Source organism: Macrobrachium nipponense, chromosome 20 (genome assembly GCF_015104395.2).
Source record: "Macrobrachium nipponense isolate FS-2020 chromosome 20, ASM1510439v2, whole genome shotgun sequence".
NCBI lineage: Eukaryota > Metazoa > Arthropoda > Malacostraca > Decapoda > Palaemonidae > Macrobrachium > Macrobrachium nipponense.
The window spans coordinates 63,760,547-63,788,519 of record NC_061089.1 but is presented as its reverse complement, the minus strand read 5'-3'; the positions used below and the strand labels follow the sequence as shown (position 1 = coordinate 63,788,519).

Here is a 27,973-nt window from a genome sequence, read left to right as displayed (position 1 = left end):
CCAGGAATCGATGCTGTTCTGCCTGCTCGGGTGCTGGGTAAGCTTACACAACGTGTTGAGCAGCCACCACAGTCCCAAGAAAAAGTATCCAAGGACTTGTGGGCAATATCCCGAAGTAGAAGGACGTGAAGGTAGTCTGGTTGGCCCCAGACACCTGCCTTCAGGACCTGCGCCACGGAGAAGTTCTTGCGGAACGCCAAAGAGGGTCCAATACCTCTGACTTCGTGGGCTCCTCGGTACGGAGCGTACGGATGTCGTCACTACCATCAGCCTCGTACGCTCTCATGATCACCTCACGCAGCCAGAAAGAAGCGTGTTCTTGGATACTTCTTTCTGGTAACCCCAGTGCTAACGAAGAGAGCGTCCGACCACTCAGGCCTGAGGGTGGTCGAAGTTTTCTTCAGATAAGCGCCGTAGCGCCCTCACAGGACAAAGCAGCATCTCATCGTATCGTTGTCGGTGAAATCCATTAGGGAGGGGATTGTGAAAGACTCGAACCTGTCGTCAGGGATCGACGGATTCTGAGTCTTAGCTACGAAATTCGGGACGAAATCGAGCGTCACAGATCCCCAGCCCCTGGAATGTTTAACATTGAAGGACAGACCATGAAGTTCCCCTACTCTCTTCGCCGATGCCAGGGCCAGCAAGAAGAGGGTCTTGAGGGTCAGATCCCTGTCTGACGACTCTCGGAGTGGCTCGAATGGTTTTCCGAGTCAAACTCCTAAGGACGAGAGTCACATCCCACTCAGGGGGCCTGAGCTTCCCTGGGGTGGGCAAAGACCTGTTTTCGAAGCCTCCTCATTAGCAGGAAGGAGATCTCGAACGAGTTAGAGATGTCCAGTCCCCTCAGTTTAGGCACGAGTGCCAGTGCAGCTCTATATCCTTTAACTGTGGGTACTGAGAGGAGCTTCTCTCGGCGAAGAAACACGAGGAAATCCGCTACCTGCTGAAGAGTGGCTCTGAGAGGAGATAGACCCCGTCTACGACACCAACCACAGAAGACACGGCCACTTCCCCTGGTACACAGCTGCAGAGGACTGTCTGACGTGTCCAGCCATCTCTGTTGCTGCGCTGCGAGAAAAGCCTCTCGTTCGCAAGAGATGGTGGATAACAGCCAGCCGTGAAGTTGTAGGGACTGGACTGCTCGGTGGTACCGCTCTACGTGTGGCTGGGCTAGAAGGTTGTGCCAGTGGGGCATCTCTCTCGGTTCTTCTGCAAGAAGAGCCAGCAGGTCCGGATACCAAACGGCTTGAGGTCGTTTGGGAGCCACCAGGATCATCCTGAAGATTGGGAGTGACCAGCGCTCGGCTGATCACTTTCCGAATCAGACAAAAAAGGGAGGAAAGGCGTAGACGAAGAGGTTGTCCCAGGGGTGTTGGAGAGCGTCCTCTGCAGCTGCCCATGGGTCCGGCACGGCTGAGCAAAAAACTTGAAGTTTTTTGTTGTGCCGGGTGGCGAACAGGTCTATGACCGGACGCCCCCACAGGTTGAAGAGCCTTTCCGCCACTTCTGGGTGTAGGGACCACTCGGTCCCTATTACCTGATCCGACGGCTGAGCTTGTCTGCTACTACATTCCTCTTGCCTGGAATGTAGCGTGCTGACAGCTCTATCGAGTGAGCCGTGGCCCACTCGTGCACCTGCACAGTCAACTGGTGTAGCGGGAGAGACACTAGGCCCCCCTGCTTGTTGACGTATGCCACTACTGTGGTGTTGTCGCACATCAACACCACCGAGTGTCCCATCAAGCGGTCTTGGAACTCTTGGAGAGCGTAAAACTCCGCCTTGAGTTCTAGGACATTGATGTGAAGGTGCTTGTCGTGATGGTCCCACACACCTGCAGCCAGCAACTCCTCCAGGTGTGCGCCCCATCCCTCGGTCGATGCGTCTGAGAACAGCAGCATCCCTCCGGGGGGGGAGTGCGTAGAGGCACTCCTCTTAAGAGGTTCCTGTCGTCGAGCCACCAGGCTAGGTCCTGCCTCACCTTCTCCGTGATGGACACGGGGAAGTAAGGTGGATCCTTTACCTGTGACCAACTCTCCCTTAGTCTCCACTGAAGAGACCGCAGGTGAAGACGTCCGTGAGGAACTAACTTCTCGAGTGACGACAGGTGGCCGATCACGACTTGCCATTGCTGAGCTGCCTGTTTCCTGCCGACAGGAACCGGCCGGCTGCCTCCCTGAATTTGCTGATCCTCAAGTCTGCGGGGCGGACTTGAGCTGCTACCGTATCGATCAGCATACCCAGGTACTTCATCTTCTGCTGCTTGGGGTTCGAGATCGGACTTCTTCGTAGTTTATCACGATCCCCAGATCGCGACAAAACTTTAGAAGTCGATCCCTGTCCTGCAGCAACTGCGAGCGGGAGCTCGCCAGGAACCAGCCAATCGTCGAGATACCTCAGAAGACGTTATCCCATGCGAATGGGCCCAAGCAGACACCAGTGTGAACACTCTCGTGAACACCTGTGGGGCGGTTGAGAGGACCGAAGAAGCAAAGTGCCCTGAATTGGTACACCGTCCCGTCGAAGATGAAGCGGAGGTACTTTCTTGAGGACTGATGGATGGGTATTTGAAAATACGCATCCTTCAGGTCCACCGAAAGCATGAAGTCGTTCTCCCTGATGGAGTCCAGCACGGAACGTGCCGTCTCCATCTTGAACCGAGTCTGGCGAACAAATCGGTTCAGGGGAGAGAGATCTATCACCGGGCGCCAGCCCCCCGATGCCTTTTCCACTAAGAAAAGGCGGCTGTAAAAGCCCGGTGACCGATCCACTACGACTTCTACAGCTCGTTTGGTCAGCATGGTCTTGATCTCCTGCCGAAGAGCGTCGTCCTTTGAGGATCCCAGAACATATGTCTGCAGATGGACCGGGTTGGAGGTGAGGGGTGGCCGAGATTCGAAGGGTAGTAGATATCCCTCCCGAAGGACGTCTACTATCCAGGTCTCGGCACCGTAGCGCTGCCAAGTTGCCCAATGGCTCGCCAGGCACCCCCCCACTTCCGGCAGCTGGTGAGGGGGAACGCCGTCCCTAGCGTTTCCCACCTCGCTTCGACTTCTTCCCAGCACCTCCTCGGGGAAAGGAGGGCTGGGAGGAGGGCTGGTTACGGCCTCCTTTACCAGAAGTTGAAGCAGGAAGAGTCTTTCCTCGGGGCTTCGATGGAGCAGCCGTCTTAGCAGCCGAGGAAGCGCTAGCTAAACTCTTAGGCTTAGCCGCAGTTGTACGAGGTTGCCCAGAAAACCTTCGTAACTGCCTGGTGAACCAGACGGTCACTGTCATCAGTGCGCCGTCTTTCCACCGCAGCGTCCACCATCTCTCCGGGAAAGAGAGCGGAGGAAACTCTTCATTGGTCCGTTACGGAGTCCATTTACCGCCTCACGCCCGGGGGAACCCCCTGGATACTCGTGTAAGGACAGCGTCCCTACGACGGAGAACCAAGTTGGCCCACAGGTTTGCCGTCTGATGGGCGAGGTAGGAGATGGCCCTACCTCCAGACTGGCACAGTCTCCTGAAGTCGGGGTCGTCTTCGAGGGCAGCGCCCCCGGCGTCGGCCGCCCGCGACCTTGGATACTGTGAGGGACCACAGATCCAACCAAGAGACTGCCTGGAAACCGCCGCCATAGCGGTAGCTTTCCAGGCCCAGTGCCTCCTGCTGCGAGAACCACAAGTTCTCCGACAGGAGCTGCTGCAGGGACACACCTGGAGTTAGCCTAGCTAGCTCCGGGTTAACCTGTTTGGGCGGTATTGGATCCACTGATGGCACGTAGAACTTCCGCTGTCGCTGCAGAGGAGGAGGAAGTAGCTTTGGAAGACCGTCCTGACTTAAGTGAGTCCTCTCGTCCTGAGACGAAATTCTCCACCTGGTCAAGGACTGAGTCTGCAAGCTCAGATCGCGGCAGTCCCACCGTCAATTTGGGTTCCCTCTTCGGGCCCCAAAATGACTCGAGCCGGGACGTGGGCTCAGAAGGTGGTAGCGGCGATCCTTCCCCCAGGTCGTTGTGCTGACGAATCAGCGCAATAACCTGGGCAAAGTTCCTCTGGATCTCAGGAGTCACAGCGTCCTGAGGAGTAGGACCGTCCAGTCCCTCCAACAGGAGCAGCTCTCGAGACCCTCCTCCTTCAGAAGGAGGAACAGCAACAGACCCCTGACGGTCGCCTCCAACCACTTGCGCGTACGACCTGGCTGGTCCTAAGACCATGCCTGGTTCGTGCGGTGTCGTGGCGGGATCGTGAGCGGCGCACTCTCACGATCACTCATAGGTACCTCGCTCTTCCCGGTGTAGCCCGAGGAAGTTGAAGGTATAGGAGAGACAGACCTGACGCTCTCCCCCCCCGTTTCGCTGGCAGGACCAGCGTACAGTGGGGGGCTGCAGCCGATCACCAACCCGCGGTGGGGATCGATCTGTAGGCCTGGTCGTGCCGCTCACCTGTGGCGAGCGGCTCGACTGAGCACGTCGACCCCGGTCCCGTGCGTCAGACGAGCTGCTGCTGGCCACCGTCTCCGTCCGGTCCCTGTGGGAGCGGCGGTCAGGTGATCTGCAGAGCTCGCTTTCGCGGTGAGACCGGTGAGCGTCCTCACGGCACGTCAAAACCGACTGGTGCCGTTGGTCGAGGGGACCTCTTCCCAGCCTCAAACCCGTGGCCGGTCAGAGACCGTCACGTCAACGCCCGAGGTACCGGCTGGTCGCTACGAGAGCGGCCGCTGGCCTGGCGAGAGTCACTTGCGCGACTCTCGACAGTCTTCTGCTCCGTGCCTCTGTCATGACGGTGAGCAAGCTCAGGCTCTTGACTTTAGCTGCACGGTCGCCCGAGAGACCGTACACTCGGACCTTCTCGCGAACGAGAAGTCGAGCCGGTACCTGGCTTAGCAGCAGTGCTACCAAGACCAGGCGCGGATGTACCAGCAGTAGCCAGCACATCCTTGGTCCCCGTCTTCTTCTTCTTCTCAACAGGAGGAGACGGGCCCTGTTCCCAGAGGGAACAGGAGGACCAGCAGAAGCACCCCCCCCCCCGTCACGCCAGAGCGAGACGGGCCCTTCGAAGGTCCCGCAGGAGCCTTCTTAGGGGGGGAGGAGGCAGCCTTCTTCTTCTTCGGCTTGGAAGCCTTGGAAGTCGAAGGGGGAGAGGCGGCAACAGACGACGAAGAAGACGATGAAGACGACGACGACATCTTCCTCTTCTTCTTCCTCTTCTTCGTCAGCTCTCTCAGGACGGACGTCAGGTCTTCCATCCACGGAAAAGTCGGGCCAATTGCCGAAGCAACACGCCCCGACTGATCCTGTCCGGAAAGACCTGAGACCGGTGCAGCACCTCCATGACGAGACGCGACGTGGGCAGGGGCAGGCACGGCAGGAGCGGCAGGAACATCAACAGCAGGACCAGCAACCATCAGGACCAGCACCAGCAGGACCAAGCACCAGCAGGACCAGCAGCAGCAGGACCAGCACCAATAGGACCAGCACCAGCAGGACCAGCACCAGCAGCAACATCAGCATGAGCGTCCCGCACCGCGCGCTTCGTAGGAGCGGCGCGAGGGGCTGGGCCAGCAACACTCGCTGCAGGTACGGCAGGTACGGCAGCATAGTCCGGCGTCACAGACCTCTCCATTTCAGCCAAACTCATCATTGGGACGGGCGGTAGATCCAGGGGCGAACTTTTGGGACAGCGAAAGTCGGGAGTCGGCAGCACATAGAACCCAGGTGGCGGCGGCACGCCCCTCTTAGGTACGGCAGCGATCGGTTTTTGAATTGATGCCGTTGGAGTCACCGACGCAATGTGTTGCGTGTACACCACATGAGGAGGGGCGGCGTACGCTGGTGTGGACACAGTATTGGTCGTTGTTGTGACTACACCATGAGTTACAACTGCCGACCCCGCTAGCCGTTGAATCAAGCCCTGGATACTGGGGGCGCCCTGCAGTCCAACGACGCCCACACCTGTCCAAGGTCGTCACTCACAGAAGGTACACCTGAAGGAGGAACAGTCGGGTCAGTTAGAGGGGCACCCTCACGCTTGGGGGAGGACGAACCCCACCCAGAGCGGACGGAAGACCCCGAATACAATTGAACATCCGGGTATCGGGCACCCTCCTCCACACTCGACGGATCGAGTGAGGAAAAGGACTCCGAAACCCCCCCCCGCAGGGGAAGGCGCAAATCGTGGGGGCTGAGCTGGAGGCAGGAAGGATGACGAGGTATCCGTAACCAAAGGAGTCGCTGGAGAGCTTTCCGACGACTCCTTGGTCGACCTACGCCTCTTCCTACCCTCGTACAGCACCCACTGCGCCTCGGACCAATTTACACACACATTACATGGTTCGGCTCGGGAGCATTCTCGCCCCCGACACCGATAACATAACTCATGAGGATCAATGTCTGGGTAAGAGCGGAATCCGCCGCATTTACGCCCCTCCAGCCCGGGACACACTCTACGGGCAGCTGTGGGCGCGGCGAAAGCTCTTCTTGATCCATGATTAATTAATTCACTTCCCACCAATCAAAAATGAAAAATGAATAAAAAAAGAGTACTTACAATTTCATTCAAGACCACAAACAAACCAGTCAGAAGAAATTGTAAACATCCAAAGCAACACGACGAAATAACGGGCAGAGCGATGACGAACACGTCCTGTCACACCACGGCCGAAAGCAAAAGTGATTCTTCACCGCCCGGGCGCGCGGCGCGCGCACGATCGGACAAGCAGTTAACTACCGTTCTCCCCTTGTTCGAAGCTTACGACCGTCCCAGCTGCCGCTAGTTACCTTCCTATTGTTAAAGGACCGAGGGTTTGTATTACGTATCGGAACAATGTATATTTCTTTTTTGTGTATTAATAAACCAAAACTATTTTATTTATCATAATTTAATCATAAATGATGATCACTTTGCTCATATATCGTAGCCTGGGGCACTGCTTGAGGCAAGATGGGGCACTCCTTCCTACGTATCCCCCCTCTCTCCCCTTCACTAACTCGGCTTATTACAGCAAATTTTCTTCTTCTGTATGTTAGCGAGATGTTTTCCTTGTATTTTCCTCTTTGGCATGATGACATTCTTGCCGAAACAAAGATAAACAAACATAAATGCAAGAGAATGACAGAGGTGAAACTCGAAGATGTACTCTCTTTTTACAAAGACAATTTAATAAATCATGATTATTATGAATTTCATAGTCCATTTTGGGTATTAAAAAACCAAAACTATGTTATTTATCATAAATGAAGATCTCTTTGCTCAAAGATCGTAGCCTTGGGCATAGTGTGACGTGTGCTGTCAGGCAAGAAGGGGGCGTTACTAAGCAACCCTCCCCTCTCTCTTCACTAACTACGCGTATATTATGATATTCTGTAATAATGCTTGAGCGATTTTTCTATGTCTGTATGTTAGCGAGATGTTTTCCTTGTCTTTTCCTCATTGGCATGATGAACTTCTTGCCGAAACATACATAAACATACGTGAAAGTAAGCGAAAGTCACGAGGTGAAACTCGAACGTGTAATCTACTTGAAGTCTATGGTCGCACTGATTCATGGTTGAACCAGATACTCGCTTCTGCGAGCCACGGAATCTCTACAGATGCCATTTCTCACAATTCCTTTGCCAATAATTATCAAAATTTACGATAACAGAAGAAATATTGCATTTTCTTGTACGGATGAATGTTTTACGCTTATTGAGTTATGTTTACTAATTACCTTGTAACTACGAAAGTAAGAGGAATTTTGACGAAATATTTCGTATACGTATTCTCAATTGCCATATGAAGCTCCATGAATTTTTTCATGACTATGCATTTTTCGCCCTATACCACTGTATATAGGGGTTCCGGCAGGCCCCCTTAAGAAGTAATTACTATATAACATTTAATTTATCACAAACTGTACCTTACATGGCCCACTGTAGATTATTCTTAAGATTCATTCAGTTCCCTTGGGCCCAAGCTGTATTTTTCACTCCACTTTCATTTCCTTTGAATTCATTCCTTTCGAAGCCTTTCTTAGCTGTTCAACTTCTAGACCTGTCCCTTTCGGCAATTCCCACCTACCATTTAAAAACTATCCTTTGGCGAGCCCAAGCACTACAGGTATGACTGTGATTCCATTTCATCAACGTACAATAATACATTAATAAAAATTATACTGATGACTTTTTCTATGAATATGAACATTAAGATACCCTAATAAAATAATAATAATTATTAATAATAATAATAATGATGATAATGACTTGTTTTATAAACATGCACATCATGACTAATGCTATTTAAATTTAAGAATAAAAGTAGATCACAATAAACTAGAAAGCAAAGTAAGGGGTCCTGTCTCTCTGAAGGGGCAACACTCTCTTAGGAGACGGACTAGCCTATCACCCAAAACGTAAGCGATGTCGATGCAGAGTTACAGATGTATATACTGCAACAGCATCTGTCCCAAGGAAGTTCAACACGGCAACAAAGAAGGCTTGTCTAACATGTTGATGTCCACTGAACTTCTAGGCTGAATAAAAGGAAAAAAGTGCAGGCTACAATAAACAACCAGCTTGGTCGAAGACCATACTTCCATTGCGTATATGCAGGAGTTGCCAGATGCCACAGATTCTTTGTTTTTAAGATCTTTGATTGTTTTTACTGGTTTCCAGCTAGTGCTAGAAGATTAATCCTATTGTTAAGACCGAAGGTTTGTTAGCAATGAAAAACACAAATTGATTAAAAAATTTGTCATTTTAAAACTTGTTGCACAATACTCAAATTTTCTTCATATTCTGTAATTCATAAATACTGTACATCAGATATCCATTTCTGATCAATAATCAACTTACTGTGATGAAAAAAGAATCACAGAACACTATACCAAATTTTACTGTGAGTTGCAAGTGACAGTTTAAGCTGTCTTCACTTTAAAATATCTCCTGCAGTTTATTTTATTAGACCAAACTATAAGTGTCTTTCATTGGTTCAACAGTTTCTACTGTTTTTCTATATAAAAAAAAAACATGCTTGCCTGTTTATTTGTTATTTCAGATTAAGCTTATGAACTGGCTGGGAATCTTCCTTCTAGAGCATCCTGTGTGTGTGTTTATAGAAAATCAGCAAAGATAGGGTACTGGTACTTACGAAGAATAATACTTGTAAGATAAAGTACCTCCTTGTTTTAGGTGATTATAAGATGAAGAGAAATCACAACACCTTATTATCGCATAAAAAAGGCGAGTGTAAGTGAAGATATTCAGCATGTGAGATCATGAACTGAATGATGAAGAAAGGTCCCACCTCAACTTCAAATAGTTCCCACTTTGTTTGAAGACAGTCACTTCAACACTGATAAAATAGGCATTTTTAAAAAAATTCTTTGTGCATAAACTCATATTTTCCACGGTTATCCCTACATTAAGGGGTCGGTTGCCTGATGCCATATCCTCCTTTACTTTATCTCGCCATCTAATTCTGTCTCCCTCTCGATCTTCTTCCTCTAGGTTCTTTACAAGCCCTCTTCACTCCCTCCTTGTCATCTATCCTGAACACATGCCCATACCATCTCAATCGTGACTCTTATCACCTCCGTTATCTTTACTAAGCTTGCTCTTATTTCATATTTTTCTAACCTCTGAAGCAGTGATATTCCCATTATCCACCTCAGCATTCTCATCTATATTCTCTCAAGCTTTACTTCCTCTTTTCTTCTTAGAGCCCATGTTTCCGATCCATAGATTAACACTGGTCTTATCACTGTCCTAAAGATCTTGACTTTTAGTTCGATTGGCATTTTCTTATACTACTCCAGCTACATCTCTCCACTTTGCCTCATGCCACTTTTATCCTACTGTCAACTTCAAGCCTCACATCCTCCCTCTTGGCTTAAAGTAGATCATAAGTATTCAAAATTTTCCGTCTGTTTTGTAACAGAGCCTCTTCTTTCTTGTATTACTATTCGGTCTCTATCTTCCCTACTACTCACCAAAACCTCAGTTTTATTTCCATTCATCTTTAAGCCACCTCTCTCTAAAGACTCCTGCCATTCTCCAACCCTTTTCTGTAGGTCCTCCTCATCTTCAGCAGTAATCACCAGATCATCAGCGTACAACAACTCTTACAGCTCTTCATTCCTGATCTTTTCACTCAACACATCCATGACCTGCACAAAAATGGCCTTAATGCTGACTCCTGGTGTAATCCAACACTAACTTCAAAGTTTTCTGTTTCGCCAACTGCTATTATTACTTTTGTGCTCTTTCTTTGATGTATCATCTCGACCAGCCTAACCAACTTTTCAAACACCAAAACACCACTTCTCTTGGGATTCTATTGTATGCTTTCTCAAGGTCTATAAATGCACAATAAAGCTCCTAGTTTTCTCCTAACCTTTTTTCCTGTAGCTGTCTTACTATGAAGATGGCATCCACCATGCCGTACAAGGCAACTAAAAGGACAGCTGCTGCCTCGCAGTCTTACTTTTTAGTAAAAGGCTAAGGCCACCACCAATAACTGTGGAAACTGCTGCCTTGCAGTCTTACTTTGTAGTAAAAGGCTAGGCCCACTGCTAATAAGTGTGGAAACTGCTGCCTTGCACGAGGACTTTTTAGTCAAAGGAGAGGCCCACTGCCAATAACTGTGGTTGACAGCAAGGGCATGCGGTCTAAAAACCACTTTGCCAAACAACGAACCGTGCATATTAAACAAGGATAGTTAAAACTTACCTGATGAAGCACTCATAGACATGGTAGCCAGATTTGTAGTAAAAACAGCAAGATCAAAGTCACACATTGCCAAAAACTGCAACAGCGTTTCTGGGTCTCTATCACCAGTCGAGTTGAAGAGGAGAACACGGTACACATTTTCACTGTAAGAAAGTAAGGTATAACTGCCTGTACCAACAATGAAAATAGGCTGGTACACTTTTCAACATCTTTTGTTTTTCCTTATTATATGCATAACGACTAATCAATAAACAAGACACGAGCATTATTTTACAAAAGAACAGAATAAAATTTATGATTCCCTGTATTGGAACTTTTCACATGCTTGTTCAAGATTACCTGAAGCCTATAACTGAAAAATCATAGACTTTACTGTAGCTACCTTACTTGAATTCCCAAAACAATATAACAGAGTAGGATACTGACTAACTAACTAGCTAGCTAAAAGGATACAAAAAATTTGGATAGTTCATTAATCATTCAATACAAGAAACTTAAAAATAATAATATAAAAGAGAAAAATAATAATATAAAGAGAAGTTCTCATTCTAATACAGTCCAGCAGAACTTTCAATTTCAGTAAAAACGTACAGGGAAAAATAACACCAATTCCATTCATCATCTCACTAACAAAGTTAGCAGACTAAATATCTAGTATTCCCCAGTTCTGAATACCCCTCCTTTCACAGCAAAACTGTACATACAATAATGACAAAACTGCTCTTTTCTCTTACTCAGGGTGTAAGCCTACAAACTACGTTATTGTTGTGGGGGAAGGGATAGGAAAGGTTTATGGAAGAGCCTAAAGAGATTTGAAAAAGGTGTTTCACATTGAGTTAAAGATACAAGAATTTTATGATAAGATATCTATGATTTATTTATTAGAATGAAAATGTAAAATATAAATACGTAATGTGTATATTAAGCAGTATGCACTGAAAAATTATTTCTAACAAATATATAGCACATTTATTTTAATTTTCATTGGTGAAGCAAGGCTCTACTTGACTGCAGATTTTAACACGTTTTAATTTACGTTAAAAGTTAGAAATATCTTTATAACTTATGCATGAGGGGAAAATCTTGCAATCTTTTTAAATTTCTTTTAATAAAAATCCATTCGCCTTCCCTCCCATGACAGCACTGAGTGGTCTCCCCAGCCCCAGTACTGGGCCATATGGCCCATCCATTTGTTTACACAAGTATATCCAATTCAATTTTAGTACAATACTCATAAAAGCTCTTACTTTTGTTGAAGAGAGAACTGTGAGGCCTTTGTAAACCAATCAATGCATGCCTGCATGCTTGCAACTGTGTGAGCGCCATCAATGAAAAATTGTAGATGGTCACATGTCATCATCTGAAAAATTATAAACCTTCTAAAAAAATGTACCTACAATATACTTAGAAGAAAATTACAGCAAAACAAATTAAATTCTCCCTTCAACTCATCTGATGTATCATCTAAACAGAAGACATGGATAGCAAACAGTGATGCACCCTAAAAATGACTCCATCAATTATAAATTACAGTATAAGAGCAATAAATATCATCAACTACCTCTCTCTGGTCTCTCAGCAAAGAAAACTAAATGTAAAATTCAAATAATTTCCTAGCCTACCAGGTATTTAGGTTTCTATAGCCAATAGGAAAACTCATCTGAAATATACATAATACTCTTTATATTAAACAAAAGCACTTGGTCCTCTCATAAAGAGCAGAATACCAAACAAGCAAGAAAGTAAAAGGCACAGATTTCTGAAAGATTTTCATGTACTACTATAAAAGTCAAATGGCTCTGCTTATAAAAACATATACGATATACTTTCGAGTAAAGTATTTTCTCAAACAATTATCCCACAGCAATGGCTCAGAGGTCTGGATAAAGAAATCCTTTATTATTAATAGCAATAATAATGATCCCACAGTAACAATCATCGCATAGACAAAATAATTCATATCATTTATAAAGGCCAGTGTCTCTGAGGTAGCTGGTGAACTTACCACTAAGGCAGTAACACTGACAGCTCAATCAACCATCTGCTTCAATGTGAATGAGTCATTCTTTTGCTTTCAGAAAGATCCTATCCATAACGTAAGGAAAATATAAATATTCATAAAATTTATTATTTTGAGTCTTGCCTACTGTTAAAGTTAGATTACTATATTTATGCACCGATTAGGTGAGTCGGTATTCAAACAAAAAATTGAATAGCTGCCAGATGACTGTCTAGTTCAACTGTTCTCCACCAGGTGAGTTTCAAATGTTTTAGCTCCAGTCAGAACTCTCCTTGACAGCCCGCTAAGTTGGGGAGAGGCTGGGTAGGGTCTACTTAAACAGTAGGTAAGTATCCAAATTACAAATTTTATTATGAAGATACGTATTACTTGGGATGAATCTTACCTACTCTTAAAGTTAGCTGATTCCCACATTAAGAGGAGGACAGTGGGTAGTGCAAGGCAAAAAACTGCTCAGCCAATCGAGCTAAAGGTTTCTTGCGTGAAACCCAATACATTCTTAACTGATCCGGAATCCTTTCTCAATTTTACTACCACCATCATTCAGGGAGCAAGGCTCTCATACATGTGCAGCAAAGAGCAGCCTTGCGGAGAAAACCACTTCAATTCAGCTAGAATGAAACAGAAGCGGGTTGTGGGGACCACTGTGCATGGGTCCAAAAGCCCTATAAAATGACAGTCACTTAAAATAAATACCTTTATAATATAAAGGTACCCTCCTATACAAAATTTGTACCTTCATGATCCCCAAAATAGTAAAACCCAGGATTTAAACAGAAGAGCCTAGAGGATTGCTCTTTCTTTAGTTCAGGAAAAGACTACCAGCTCTACCAGCTACCAGTAGTAATGAACTAAGGACTTGACAGTTTTCAAACACCTATCCTGAAGCGTCAAATGAATGTTTACCTCCCATAAAGGTAGAAGGTATGGAGCTAATAGTTCTCATGCACTAGCCTAACCAAGTAAGTCACAGACGAACTTGCGTTCTTTGATAAAAGATGTTCTAGGTTCCTAAAAACACAAGAAAAGGTTAACTTTGCCTCTTCAAGGCTTAACCTTCGACAAAGACATTCTAGGTTTTCTAAAACCACAAAAAAAAAATTAACTTTGCTTCCTCCAGGTTTAACTATTGACCAAGACAGCTGGGTTTTCTAAAACCACAAAACAAAAGATTAACTTTGCCTGTTCTAGGCTGAACCTTTGACAATGTCATCTAGGTTTCCTAAAACCACAAAAGGTTAACTTTGCCACTTCTAGGATTAGCCTTTGACAATGATGATGTAGGTTTCTGAAAGGATACCTACCTCTTCCAGGCTTAACCGATCTGATCATTGGAATTATTAAGTTTCTCTGAAAAACATAGCCTTAACATCTAAGGCAACAAGATAAAATAGCATTCCCTTTACAACAGCTTAAAGAAAGGTGCTTGCAATAAATTTCCTCTGACAGAAGCAAATGTGCTCCACTTCTTCTAAACTGAGTTAGTATAAGCATGGGAACATTAGCCTGTAACTCAGAAATGAGTTAAACTCTCTTCTTAGCTAAACTTGGGCTGGCAGCAAAAATCTTTAAAGCTGGCTTCACAAACTTCTCTAAGTTGACACGAAGAAAAGACAACGTACGTACTGAGTAAAAGATAACTCAACAAGCTATACTGAGGCTCCACTCAGCATGTCCAAAGCACCTGTCTGTCTTGAGTTCGTCTCTCCACAGGAAAGAAAAAGAAACAACTTCCTACTGAAGACTGTTTAAGCGCCAATAAGCACCTGTCTTGCAAGAGGCGGTCTCCTGCTCTCTGTAACTTCATAAAAAACAAGAAGACACGCCATGGCAGACCTAAAGGGAGGTTTGTGCAACTGAGTATGAGAAGTTACGAAACACACACTATCTGAAGGAGAAAGCTTAGGTTCTCTTCTCCAAATACAGGCAGTCCCCAGTTATAGTTATTCAGTTTTATGGCGCTAATCTAGCTCCATAAAATCAGCGATTTATGGCGCCCATAACAGGCCGAGTCCCGGTTACGCCATAAGGTGCCTTATGGCATGCCATAGAGGTCTCATGGCGCCATAACATACCTAACAGGGCACCAAAATAAGCTAAGACAAGCAAGACATATACTCTATGTGGCATCTTTCCTTGACTAAATGAGGATACTACAGCAAAGCGTAACGCTGCAACAAACGCCAATCAAACCAAAGGAGTTTCTCAAATTCCAACTCTTCTTATGCCAGAAGGCGACAGAAGTGACAGTTGCCGACAGGAGGCAACATCTGGCAACAGGAAGCTACCCTTGGCGATAAGAAGCTAAAGCAGTTGAGTACTGTACTGAATTGAACCCACAACTCGATGAAAGGGAGACAGTCTTAAGCGACTCTTGGAGTCAGCTGCGTCCTCACGGGTAAACTGAGGGAAAAAAAACGAGGAGTAAAAGCAAATGGGAAAGTTTGAGAGGAGGGGGGAGAGGATTTACAACAACTCTCCCGCCTCATCCAAAGGCAAATTAACATACTTGAAAGCATTCCCATATGACACGACGTTAGAAAGCTATGATGCTAGAATAACATCTAGCTTGGAAAGAACCGAAGATACTAAAAACATTGTAGATTGGAAAGGGAAACATTAATCAAGGCAGTAGTAAGCGATTTGCCGAAAGCTGAAGAAAAAGTATGCTAGAACGAACAAGTGCATTTCGATTGAGAAAGAGGAATAGGCTAGCAGACAAGAATTTAGAATAAACAAAACATGAGAGATTGATTAAACCATCAACCGAGTTGACATAATATTAGAATAAGTAAAACTCGCTACAGACACATTACCATCTCAATAAAACTGTCTCTATCCATATTATTAATCCTGTGTGCGCTAACAATCTCAAACTAGGTGCTGATGACGGCAAAATGTGCATACGTAGCAATGATCAACATTTACCAAAACTGTCCTTCAGTGAACAATTAAACGAGATTCAGACTGAGAAAAGGACCAAGTAGATATTGGAGAGCACAGAACCACATCGCCCCCTAGAACTGATCCCATTCCCTGGTAGCTGACTCTTTCACAAAGTCACACTATCGCAAGGCAGCCCAAGGATCAGGCTACATACAGGCAAGGCCACCAACACCTCACTTCTAACAAAAAAGAGGGCACACTTTGGAAGGATTCAGAATGTTTCCTGTTACAAACTTAATTCAACTTGTATTAGAACTTAAAATAAGGACTTCTTGATACACTTTCCCTGAACCTGATGGGGAGCAGAAGGCAGAGCTACAAAGGAATACTCAATGCTAGCACTACCAAAATGCCTAGCCTGAGTTGGGATGGCTGCAGATGAAGGGACACTAGGTAGGATAGAACAGACAGGTTTAAGTCCTCACCTAACTAATTGCTTTTGCAATCAATCAGCTTCCCTTCTTTCCTACATCTAACATATTCAGGCATAGTCCTCAGACCAATCCCCTAAATTCCTCGCATCTAGTTCCAAGATCACACACACTACCCCTGCAGCCAGTACAAACTGAATGTTGATCTACCGTATATACTCGAGTAACGTGCGATCTCACATATCATGCGACCCCAAAATTTTCACCAATAAACTGGTTTTGTCATGTATCTCATGTATCATGCGAGTTCCTTTTCCGAGGTCAGTTCATAAGGTTGGTGGTTTAGCGTGCTAATGGCAGAGTCGTTCAGATGTGTGCTGCTGCTAGTGAAGTTACGGTAATTTTCTTACTAATCTCGAGAATTTAATAGAAGATTTCAAGATTAAAAAAGAATACCAAGATAATAAAATAATTGTAAAAATAACACGCCTTGGAGTCCTAAATCATTCTCTCTCTCTCTCTCTCTCTCTATCCTCTCGTCTCTCTCTCGTCTCTCTCTCTCTCGTCTCTCTCTTCTCTCTCTCTCTCTCTCTCTCTCAGGAAATAGATACTGTAATTTGAATCTTTCACCAACGGGTATCAGTAAATGTGTAGACATTGTGTGCGTGTTTAAAAAAATGTGCAGAACACACATTCCGATGTTTCGGTTTTGGGAATTTTTCAATCTCGGAAATGTGAGGTCAGATGCATAATCAAACAAACATCACTACTGCAGCAAAAACATTTTTTTCCTTTATGTTTTTCATTATTGTTATTTATTAATTACAGTTTATTTAAATAAATATTAATATAATACTGTTACATGAATGTGAGATAATTAAGATCACCTATAATAAAATAGTGGGACAATTAATATCATATGTTCACTAATAGCTATTATTTTCAAAACAAACATTCCGTAAAACGTAAAAAATATATGTACATAATAATCAAAATCTAATAATGTTTTGCAGTTCAACTTGTGAATTTCAACAATAAGTATGACTATATAATATATTTCACCATATCGATCTTGAAGTTGAAGAGTCGTAAAATTCTGAGGATGGTCCGGGAAAAGGATTTGTACTTTGTGATTACGTATCGCTACAACACCATGTGGTATTTTCATACCACTATATTGATGACGCATCGCTACGACACACTGGTATTTTTCACATCCGTATACATTAAAGTTAAAATGATCATATTATATTGTTGTTTTCACGAAGAAATAATTATATAAAGAAAATTATTGAGTAATTTTTGCCATCAGCAGTCAGAAAATCACGAACATGGTAACGTTCAAACTTAGTGTCATCCACGGCATATGTCTATAAATAGAACAAAAGCAGAGGGCAGTCATTGGATAACAGATCTCCACGGCTACCAACCAGCCAATCAGGTGTTAGTTATACTACTCTGTGAATTTCTTAGAATGAATGTTTACACGTAACACACGGGAAGCTAACGATGATGCGTGTGCTTTGCATACAGTACGTAGTTTTTGTTTTTATTAGTGTATCTCTCTCTCTCTCTCTCTCTCTCTCTCTCTCTCTCTCTCTCTCTCTCTCTCTCTCTCTCTTTGGTTAATCTTGGGATTTTCCATGGTCAACTCTTGGGATTAGTAAGAAAAATGCGATTATTTGAGTAGCAGTAGCAGCAGCTGCAGCGCACACCCAAATGAATCGGGTAAGCCTAGCACGCCAAACAATAGTATTTACAAAATGAGCGGAGCTCTCTGGCTGGGCTGTTTTGGTCCACCCACGTGTTTGATCGCATATCTGCCAAATTTATAACAACAACAGAGATAAAACCATTTCTCCCATTACAGATATCAAATATTATCTTTTCCGTTCCGCAGAATTCTAAATAAATTACGTAGGTTCACGATTGATAAAGTTTTTTTTTATGCAATAACAAGAAACGGAGTCAGATTTTCTATCAACAGGGCATCTCATTTTGGTGCTGTTGTGAATATTTCAACCAGTTCCACGTGCGTTTAAATCCATACTGACTGTACAGTCTGGAGGCAGTTCTCCCTTCTACACATATCTTGATTTCTTAATATTGTAGGTATAGAATAAATTGGTGAGCAAGGAAATATGAAATAAAGCATAAACGGTAAGTTTGACGAGTGAGAAAAGGGAAAAATAAAAAATAAACAATTGTATACAGACAGACTCTCTCTCTCTCCTCTCTCTCCTCATCTCTCTCTCTCTCAGAAAATAATAGATAAGGAAACAAATGATGAATATTGCTTGAATGCGATATGGCAAAGTTTTGGCCTGACTGAAGTGTGGAGTGACTTTGACACCGACTTACAAGTTATTCCTGGTCATCTCACAGCCATGGATAGACATCAACTTCACAGCCGAGAAAGGGCAATCGTATACAAAATAAATAGGTATGGAAAATGCGAAATGCGGGCCTATGTTGTCCCATAAAAAAAGTTCTTGCTCAGACAGCTGTAAGATTTAGGGGAGAGAGAGAGAGAGAGAGAGAGAGAGAGAGAGAGAGAGAGAGAGAGAGAGAGAGAGAGAGAGAGAGCAGCGCCGAATAGGAAAGAGATTAAAGTACCTGGGAATGAAAACCCCTTATAATCTTATAATTATAGCCTCAGGGTTTGTCTCAAGGACATTCAAAGGTCTGTCACACACGGGCAGTTGTTGTTTTTGTAAAATTAGCATAAGGGCAGATCTTTAAAAGCCACGCCAGAGAGCTCGCCACGGTGACAAGACTATACCTTCCATATGAATTGACGATGTCCTATACGAAGATGCAGGAGATGAAGATGAAATGATCAAAGATCTGGAAGATGACGAATATGATGACTGCCTTGATGGCAAAGAATTCAGAGCAGTATTTGATGATACGGACACGGAGAGCGACTTTGGAGGATTTTAGTTTATTAATTTTATGCATTTTTTTTACTTTAATAAATTTTCACTTACCTGCGTATCCTAAAATGAAAATAATAGTTCAAGTAACAAATGTTTCTTTTACTGAGTAAAACAAAAAGTAAAAAATCCTTCGGTGTTGTGCCTTAATCAACTGATTTGGAAATTATAGATGGTTAGTCTAGAACAGTTAAACATGTTGTATAAACCAAAATAATGCAAATGGCGCACGATCGCTCTTTTGTATTTTAAAATACAATAGTAATATGAGAATGCATACAATATTATTGGATACAGTGAAGTACAAGTAAAGCATAACTTTTTAAAAGATCTACTGTTTTCCTCCGGTAGTAACTATCGCGATCTGCCGATTTGGGAAAGCATAGACGGTACGCTAATTTTATACCGCGTGTATGATGCGACCCCTTTAAAATTAGCTCCAAAATTAGGTTTCAAAAGTCGCATAATATGCGAGTATATACGGTACTTAAAATCCCAACATGCTGCTTACACCAAACTCATTCCTATACAGCCTGATGTTATTGTTTTGCTTCTGGTGGAAGATATCCTAGGAAAATGAAATTACAATACAGTAAACAGGTGCAAGACAGCCAACTTTCAAAGAATACTAACAAACGCCCAAGCACAATGGCAGCACGAAGAATTCTGACAAGAGCTAATACGTACATTTGAAACACACCTGGACCTGGTGGAGAAAAGGTGAACGAGACAGTCATCCGGGCAGCCATTCGATTTTTTTTTAATCGGCATGGAGATATAAGCTAACTTTAGCAGTAGGTAAGATTAATCCCAAATACATAACAACATTTCAAATAAATGTAAAAGTATGATAAAAAACAAAAATATATTTTCAAAATATCAAACAAAACAACTTTTATACCATTCTATATAATGCATCAGTAGGGAAAAACCAACAACCCTTTAGAGCAAAGCTCTCTCACTTTTATACTGCTACTGATAACTAAACTGGTTCTTAACTAACAGATGTTACATATCCTTTTTGACAAGCAATTATCAGTTTCCATACACAGTGCAAAAAATTAATATTTTCCTAAAATGGAGACTCGTTTAATAACCATTTTTCCCCAACATAACCATAAATTCTGAATTTTACCCTCAAACGCACATTCCAAAATTCCTTTGATATTCTCTTTATATACCCTGTTCTGCATTTTGCTTTTTACCTTTATCTGTTAATATTTCTCATTTATCTGTTCATTTTACTCTCATCTCTATTACCATTTGAACTTCTTTGTATTTACCACTCTCCAAGAGCAAATTCTAAGGGAAAGCTATGGGTAAAACTTTGGTTATGAATGCAACACTAATCAATGCTTTGCTTCTTTTGTTGCTGTACCTTTCATTCTTTTCCTTTACTCTTATGGAAATCTTTCTTAAATTATCCTTTTTTGGCTCAACCTCTATATACCATAATTAACAGAAAAACAACTATTGTGGATTGCAAAAACTTTACCTGACCCAATTCACCAAAACTATTCTAAAACTAATGTGAAAATACAAGGACAATAATTGCTGCTGGTATTGACAAAATGGAAGGTACAGTACTGCAGTATTTAGAAGTAATATGAGATATGTACTATAAAAATATTTTGCTATACTGCATGTCCAAAGTTTCAGGCTATAAAATACTGAATTCCTCCAAATTTAGATTTAAGTTATATTTTTTATAGACATCTGGAGTACACAAATACTGAATATAAAATAAATACAAACATCAAACGGATGCAAATCACCAAGACAAAAATTTACTTTTATCATGAGAATAAACAAAAACAGATGCTTTAGTCCTACAGGAAACATGTGAACCATTAAGAAATAACTTTTCTGTCAGTCTGCCAGCTGAAAATTCCATCCCTTCATCAATACTGATTAGCTTAACTGCATCACTAAGCATAAATATTTGATTCTATAATGTTCACAACAAACACCGTCACTGACTTGAGAGACAAGAACTGCCACAGATATATACAGTCATCAATCAACTTGACCTGACCAATAAGTGAAGAAACAAAAGCATGGTACAAAAAGAAATGCAACTAAGAGCCAAAAGGATGATGAAGAGAACATATATTAAAGTCTACATACATCCTAGTGATTACCAAGATTCTAGAAAATATGGGTTTCTATTGGCTGTTGCATACAGTCTTTCACACTTTCACAACTTAATGTCTTCCCATAAACTAATAACAAGAGACTGAGCCTAAATGTAACGTAAGATTAGAAACTATCTTGATGAATTCAACAACAATCCTTGCCACTGTATGATTAAAATGACATTTTTAATTAATTTGTATTTTTCATAGCTAACAAACCACATACACATACACACCTGTGACCTCCCAGGCCAGACGACAGAGCGAAGACCACACACTTCTTCATCGTTGAGAGTAAATGAAGCAGCAATTTCTGGTCCATTTCCTTCTTCCACTGATTTCTTAATGACTAAGTCTGTTGCATTAATGCCAAAAAACAAAGCAGCTTACAATTCATATAAGGTTTACATACACCTTAAAGAATATCCAGTTGTCAAAATACCTGCTCATTGCATAAATACTTAAAATTCTTGCTCATGCTAGGGAGTTTCTTTGTAAAAAGCTACGTATTAGCATTAAATGAAGGTTTTCACTAGACACTTGTGAATTCATGGACTAAAACTGCTGATACCGTATATATTGTTCATCAGCTTTTATAAATTACTTATCTAAAAATCTTGTATAAGACTAAACTGCATATCAAAGAAAATAATAGGCAAGACTTTGCAAGCTGTTTTTATACACCTGCACTTGCATAGTATTCCTTGCTAAACCTTTATGCTTACTTTCCAGACAAATAAATAACAGTCATCTGCTAACAAAGACCATTTATTGAGAGTCAATGAACCCTCATCTATGCCACTGCAGAAAAGTATTACTAATGGAGTTAAACAGCAAATGTGTATTAAGAGAGAAAAATTATCAGAAGACTGAATATACAAATTGATTCCAACAAAAAATACTAATCCACGATATGAATTTTACCATAAGTGTCACTCACATATGTTACAATTGAATGCATTAATTTGTCTAAAAACTCAACACAAAATGAGAACCAAAAACTTTTTTACCTTTATTTTGGAAATCAATCCAATAGCGAGACAGCTGAAGGGCCAAAGAAGCATTGCTGTACTGTACACTTCCGGCTAGCCCCAGCTGCAATGGCCTAGCACCCCATCCATAGCTCTCCAGAGGTGGAACCAAATACAATGCGCACTGAAAAAATAAACATCGCTTGATCTTGTTCCAAACATAACTCCATTTGCATGTTCCACACCGATAGCTGGAAAAAAAATTAATCATGCTTACTGGGTCTAAATGGTTACAAATTGTTATTACTTTCTCACTGTCTGGTTAATACATCTCATCCACATACAGTATAAAATAAAATATAGAGGTGGTAGTGCTGCCTTATGGTACAATAATACCCATACATTGGATATACATACACACTGGACACAGGGTTCTAATACTATTCTGATTACAAGCTGTCCATTGTAACAAAGTAATTATCATAAGACTAACAGTACTAACCAATGGTAAATAACAGGCAATTACATGCAATTAAAAATCCTGAATAAAAACACTTCATCATAGTCCATAATTCCTCCTTCCAGTACTAAAAACATTACTTTAACATTTCATCAATGCATGTTATTCTTGTGCAGAAGGGACAAGAACATGAATAAAAGCAAACTGAAAGAACTGCCAAACACTATTCTTTTGTTTCTACATTATACACCTACTCCCACCTATAGAGTTTTTTGAATGTCTAAAATTTTCATTGAATGTCAATGAAAAATATCCAAATTTCAATAGAAAATTGATGAAAAATATTGGATTTAAATCTCTCAAGTCCATTTTGTCAGAATCTCCCACAGTTCTTTCTTTAAATCTTCAGCTGAAAACCCTTGTGGACAAAGTCAACAGACTAGAAACCCAAGAGGATTCAAAATGTAAATTAGCCTACAGAAAAGACAAGTTACACGAAAAGGTGATGCGCAATAAAAAAATAAAAAACTAAAACAGATACACCTAATTTTAGACAGAAGAAAGCAGGACTGAACTTGCTCCTTGTTTAAAATTTACTCTAATCATAAAGCTTTTAAATAATAAAATTTATTATACACGATTACCGAGATATAATTAATTATAATCTTTACAAAAAATTAAACTACCAATTACTGTATAGCTAACTCATTCCCCCCAAAACAATCAAAACAGAGGTGGCCCTCATAGCAGCAAATTCACTTTAACCTTCTCATACAACGGAAAAAATAATTTCTCTACATTCTTACATTTTTCTCTTTGGCCCTTGCCATCAAAACACTAAGAGAAGATCCAGGTTGTTGGTCAACAGTAAATGTTGGTATATTAGGCTTCATTATACCAGATTTATGCCATGCTATGGAATCTACAGTTGTTCCCAATATTGATGTGTGGTCAAGGTCAAGTGTTGTTATGCCACAAACAACAGGTTTCCTGAAATAAGGGCAAAGGGAAGTTAAATAAAATTGCAATTTTACATATTACCAAAATGAGACCTTTGGTTAAAAAAAAACACTTTCCAAAATTACATATACTATGTTATAACAGATGTTCTATTGATTCTGGATGAATATCAAGTGTTTGTAAGGTGACATCCACCACCTAAAAGCATTAATAAGGCTAAATTATTTATTTCACTACTGCTGACTTTCTGTTGTGGGGATGTCTACAACATCCTAAGAACTCGTATCTTCTATCAAAATTGCTGAAAGTGGTAAATATGATTCACTCTTATTAAAAATATCATTAAAATACTTCCATGACACCATTATTCAAAAGCTTTACTTTAAGAGACATCCACCATCATCTTTAGTGTAGCTCAATGATTGGTACACATCTTTTATGTTAATCATACTAACAAGTGTTACCCAAAATATCAGATGCTTTGATGGAACTGTATATTGTTGCGTACGCTTGCCTAGCGATAATGAAGAAAACTGAGTCACAGTTACAGCTCGGTAGGTGAGTCTATCAATGACTTAAGAGGATATAGAAATTACTTTTCCTATTACCATAAAACTACTTACCCAGGAAAGTTCTACATTATGAAGGCCATCAGACTATGGCTATATCTCAACAATGCTACCTAATCATTACCAATCATGAGATAATGGTCATCAGTATGGTGGACATTATTCACCAGCATCTTCAAAAGACTGACCAATATGAGCAACTCATCCTTCAAAAATAACTAGCATTAATAGAAAGTACATTATAACCTAGGTACAATTCAATAAAATAACTAGAAACACAAATGTACAAGGTATGATTGTATACTGTATGAAACCCAAAACATTAAAAGCATGCAATTATCTCATATGAAAAACACCTTTATGGAAAGGAATGTAGGAGAGACTGTCCTTCAATAACCGTTAAATGTTGTGACACCAGTCAAGTAATCATAAAATAAACAATACAACCTCAAATATTGTAGAATTACATCTAGATCTATCAAACAGAACTACTGTTAGAACAAAGATTATTATTGTAATAGGAAAACCTTATACAAACCCTAATATACTCAGTATTATAACCAGACTCACTAAATGCAAGAAAAATTTTCACTAACACAAATTTAGTACCACTCTTGTATAAAGCATGGAATTTTCTATGAAACTCTTACACCCTTTTATACAGCAAGCAATTTTCTATTACAACTTTACCTGATAACATTAGTGCAGTCATACTCTCCTCCAATGCCTACTTCTATGACAGCAACATCAATTTCTTCTCTCAAAAACACTTTCAAGGCCAATACTGTTAAAAATTTGAAATATGCAGGCATATCATCCTCAGATTCCTGAAAATAAAACCATCTTTTAAGTTCTGGCAAGACAAACTACTTTACATTCTAATGCTAAAAAGATTAAAATACCAATCACACTTGAGCTCATGGCTGCTAGGGGAGGGGGGTGACTTGGTGGAATATTCTTTGGAGCACAAAGAAAACTAGCACCTGTCCTGGAGAAAGGATTTTTTAAAAGCATACCTTACCAGTGTTGATCTTGATAACTCATTATAAATCATAACCAGACTTAATTTTATAAAACATATCTCCTCAGCTTTGACAGTTGTGTAGCTGCTTAAACAAATGGGCCAAGTGTCAAATCCTTAAACTTATTTTTACGATGAAAATCCAAAAAATTATTTTCTATCTTACTTGTTCATTTCAATGACCCATTACATCAAGGGCCTTAAACAAGACTGCAACATTGTTTTTCCAAGTGGAAAACCCTCTATTAAGAGTAATATATTATAGACAAGTAATAAAATTATATTGAGTACAAAGTTACAGTAATATATACTGATGCCTATATATATAGGACACTAAATAATTCTCAAATGAATTAAAATACTGAAACATCAGATAACTAAGTGACACTTAGGGCATAGAGCATATTTCAATACCATGTAGGGAAATGCCTAATTCCCAAATGAATATAAAATGATTATTATAGGATATGCAAAAAATCCCAAAAGTTACTTTATACAAAAGAATACTTTGACCTCCCAATCCCAATTTAGCAAGCTAATTTGGTCAAGATCTAGCATTCTAAGATATAAAATTTCTGTAAAATGAAGTTTTTATGATAAAACAAAGTTTAATGTATACTTACCTGGCAGGTATATATATAGCTATATTCTCTGTTCCACCTGACAGAAATTTTCAAAACTCGCGGCAAACGCTAGTAACCTAATAGTAGTTCAGGCAACCACCACCCCGTTACCGTGGCGCTAGCGCTAGGAACCGTTCCCAATTGGGCCAGATTTTCTCTGAACCCTGTCTCCTGAGGGGAGGCGGGTGGGAATTAAATTATATATACCTGCCAGGTAAGTATACATTAAACTTTGTTTTATCATAAAAACTTCATTTTAATGTATGACACTTACCTGGCAGGTATATATATAGCTGATTGACACATTTGGAGGTGGGTCAAAGACAGCAACATTCTTAGAGTATAAAAATATTATTAAAATATTATTAAAACTCTAGGTTCCTTACCTGCTAAGGTAGCTGACTTCATAGGTCCTGCCTCTAAGCCTGCTTAAACCTTAGTAGCTCTCAACAAGGAAGTGTCCTGTATGTTGAAGAAGCTAAGACTGGAACTGACAACTGGACGTGACCAATGTGTTGACAGATCCGTACAGCCCTCTTATGCCACGGCATTCAAGCTAGTAAAAGATCATTTACCTGAACTACACACACACCATCACCGTATAATACTCACAAGACTGAGAAAAGTACCGCACACTTTTCTCAGACGACCAATAAACACAAACACCATCACCTAATAAAATCAACTAGCTTAAAAGAAGGTTATGGGGTAGTAACTCCTTTGCCCAATACTGTACCAGAGGACACGTATGGACCTAGCGTCTGACAATTATCAAAAGGTGTCTGAACATCCCTAAGATAATGAGACGCAAATATTGAATTAGTTCTCCAATATGTGGATTCAATAATTTCCTTGAGGGCTAAATTCTTTTTAAAAGCTAATGAAGTCGCCACTGCTCTGACTTCATGAGCCTTCACTTTCAAAATACCAAAGCTCTGCTCTTGACACAGCATATGAGCCTCTTTAATTAATTCTCTCATGAAGAAGGCTAGAGCGTTCTTTGTCATGGGTCTACTGGGGTCTTTAACTGAACACCACAGAGCATCAGACTTCCCTCTGATACCTCTTGTTCTTTCCGTATAACACCGCAAGGCTCTCACTGGGCAGAGAACTCTTTCTTGCTCGTGACCCACTAACTCAGCCAAACCCAAAACTTCAAAGGATCTTGGCCAAGGATTAGCTGGATTCTCATTCTTAGCCAAGAAACCTTCTTGGAATGAACACACTGCGTTGCCATGTCTCCATCCCACCTTCTTCGATATGGCCTGAAGCTCACTAACTCTTTTAGCAGTTGCCAATGCTACTAAAAAGATAGTCTTCTTAGCAAGATCTCTCAGAGAGGCTTCTTCTAAAGGCTCGAATTTGCTAGAAGTTAAATACTTCAAGACCACATCAAGGTTCCAAGCAGGTGGCCTGCATTGTGATTGTTTCTTCGTACCAAATGACCTAATCAGATCTCGAAGGTCTAAGTTATTCGAGATGTCTAGGCCCCTGTGTCTAAACACTGAGGTTAGCATACTCTTATAACCTTTGATTGTCGAAACTGACAAGCGTAAATCCTTCCTCAAGTATAGAAGGAAATCTGCGATTTGGGTCACAGAGGTACTGGATGAAGACACTTTCCTGTTCTTACACCACTTCCGGAAATTGTCCCACTTCGACTGATATACTGTGATTGTGGAGGTTCTTCTGCGGCTAGCCACTGCACTGGCCACCTCTCTAGAATATCCCCTCGCTCTGACCAGACGTTCGATAGTCTGAACGCAGTCAGACCCAGAGCGAGGGTATTCTTGTGAAACCTGTCGAAGTGGGGTTGTCTGAGTAAATCTACTCTTAGAGGAAGAGTCCTTGGCGTATCCACTGTCCATTCCAGTACCTCTGTGAACCAACTTTGGGCCGGCCAAAACGGGGCTATTAAGGTCATCCTCGTTCCTTGGCTCTCCCTGAACTTCTTCATCACTTTCCCCAATACCTTGAACGGAGGAAAAGCGTACAGATCTAAGTTTGACCAATCCATCAGGAATGCGTCGACCGCCACTGCTTCCTGGTCTGGGATCGGAGAGCAATAGGTTGGTAACCTTTTTGTTCTGGCTGTCGCAAACAGATCTACTAATGGACGGCCCCACAACTTCCACAGGCTCTGGCAAACCTCCATGTGCAACGTCCACTCTGTCGAGAGAACTTGTTCTCTTCTGCTCAACAGGTCCGCACCCACATTCTTCTCTCCTTGTATAAACCTGGTGAGTATCACGACCTTTTCCTCTTCTGCCCA

The 27,973-nt window shown here is 41.8% G+C and overlaps 1 protein-coding gene across 1 annotated transcript in view; it reads right to left on the bottom strand.

Annotated features, from left to right (window-relative positions):
• The window catches only part of LOC135226694 (folylpolyglutamate synthase, mitochondrial-like), a 55,997-nt gene that overhangs the window by 8,105 nt on the left and 19,919 nt on the right, over positions 1 to 27,973 (bottom strand). The window contains exons 4-9 of the mRNA XM_064266406.1: positions 24,748 to 24,884; positions 23,335 to 23,518; positions 22,108 to 22,252; positions 21,334 to 21,452; positions 11,937 to 12,049; positions 10,690 to 10,832 (exon numbers count right to left, since the gene is read on the bottom strand). Coding sequence (XP_064122476.1) covers positions 10,690 to 10,832; positions 11,937 to 12,049; positions 21,334 to 21,452; positions 22,108 to 22,252; positions 23,335 to 23,518; positions 24,748 to 24,884 — 841 coding nt within the window. The remainder of the gene's footprint in view (positions 1 to 10,689; positions 10,833 to 11,936; positions 12,050 to 21,333; positions 21,453 to 22,107; positions 22,253 to 23,334; positions 23,519 to 24,747; positions 24,885 to 27,973) is intronic.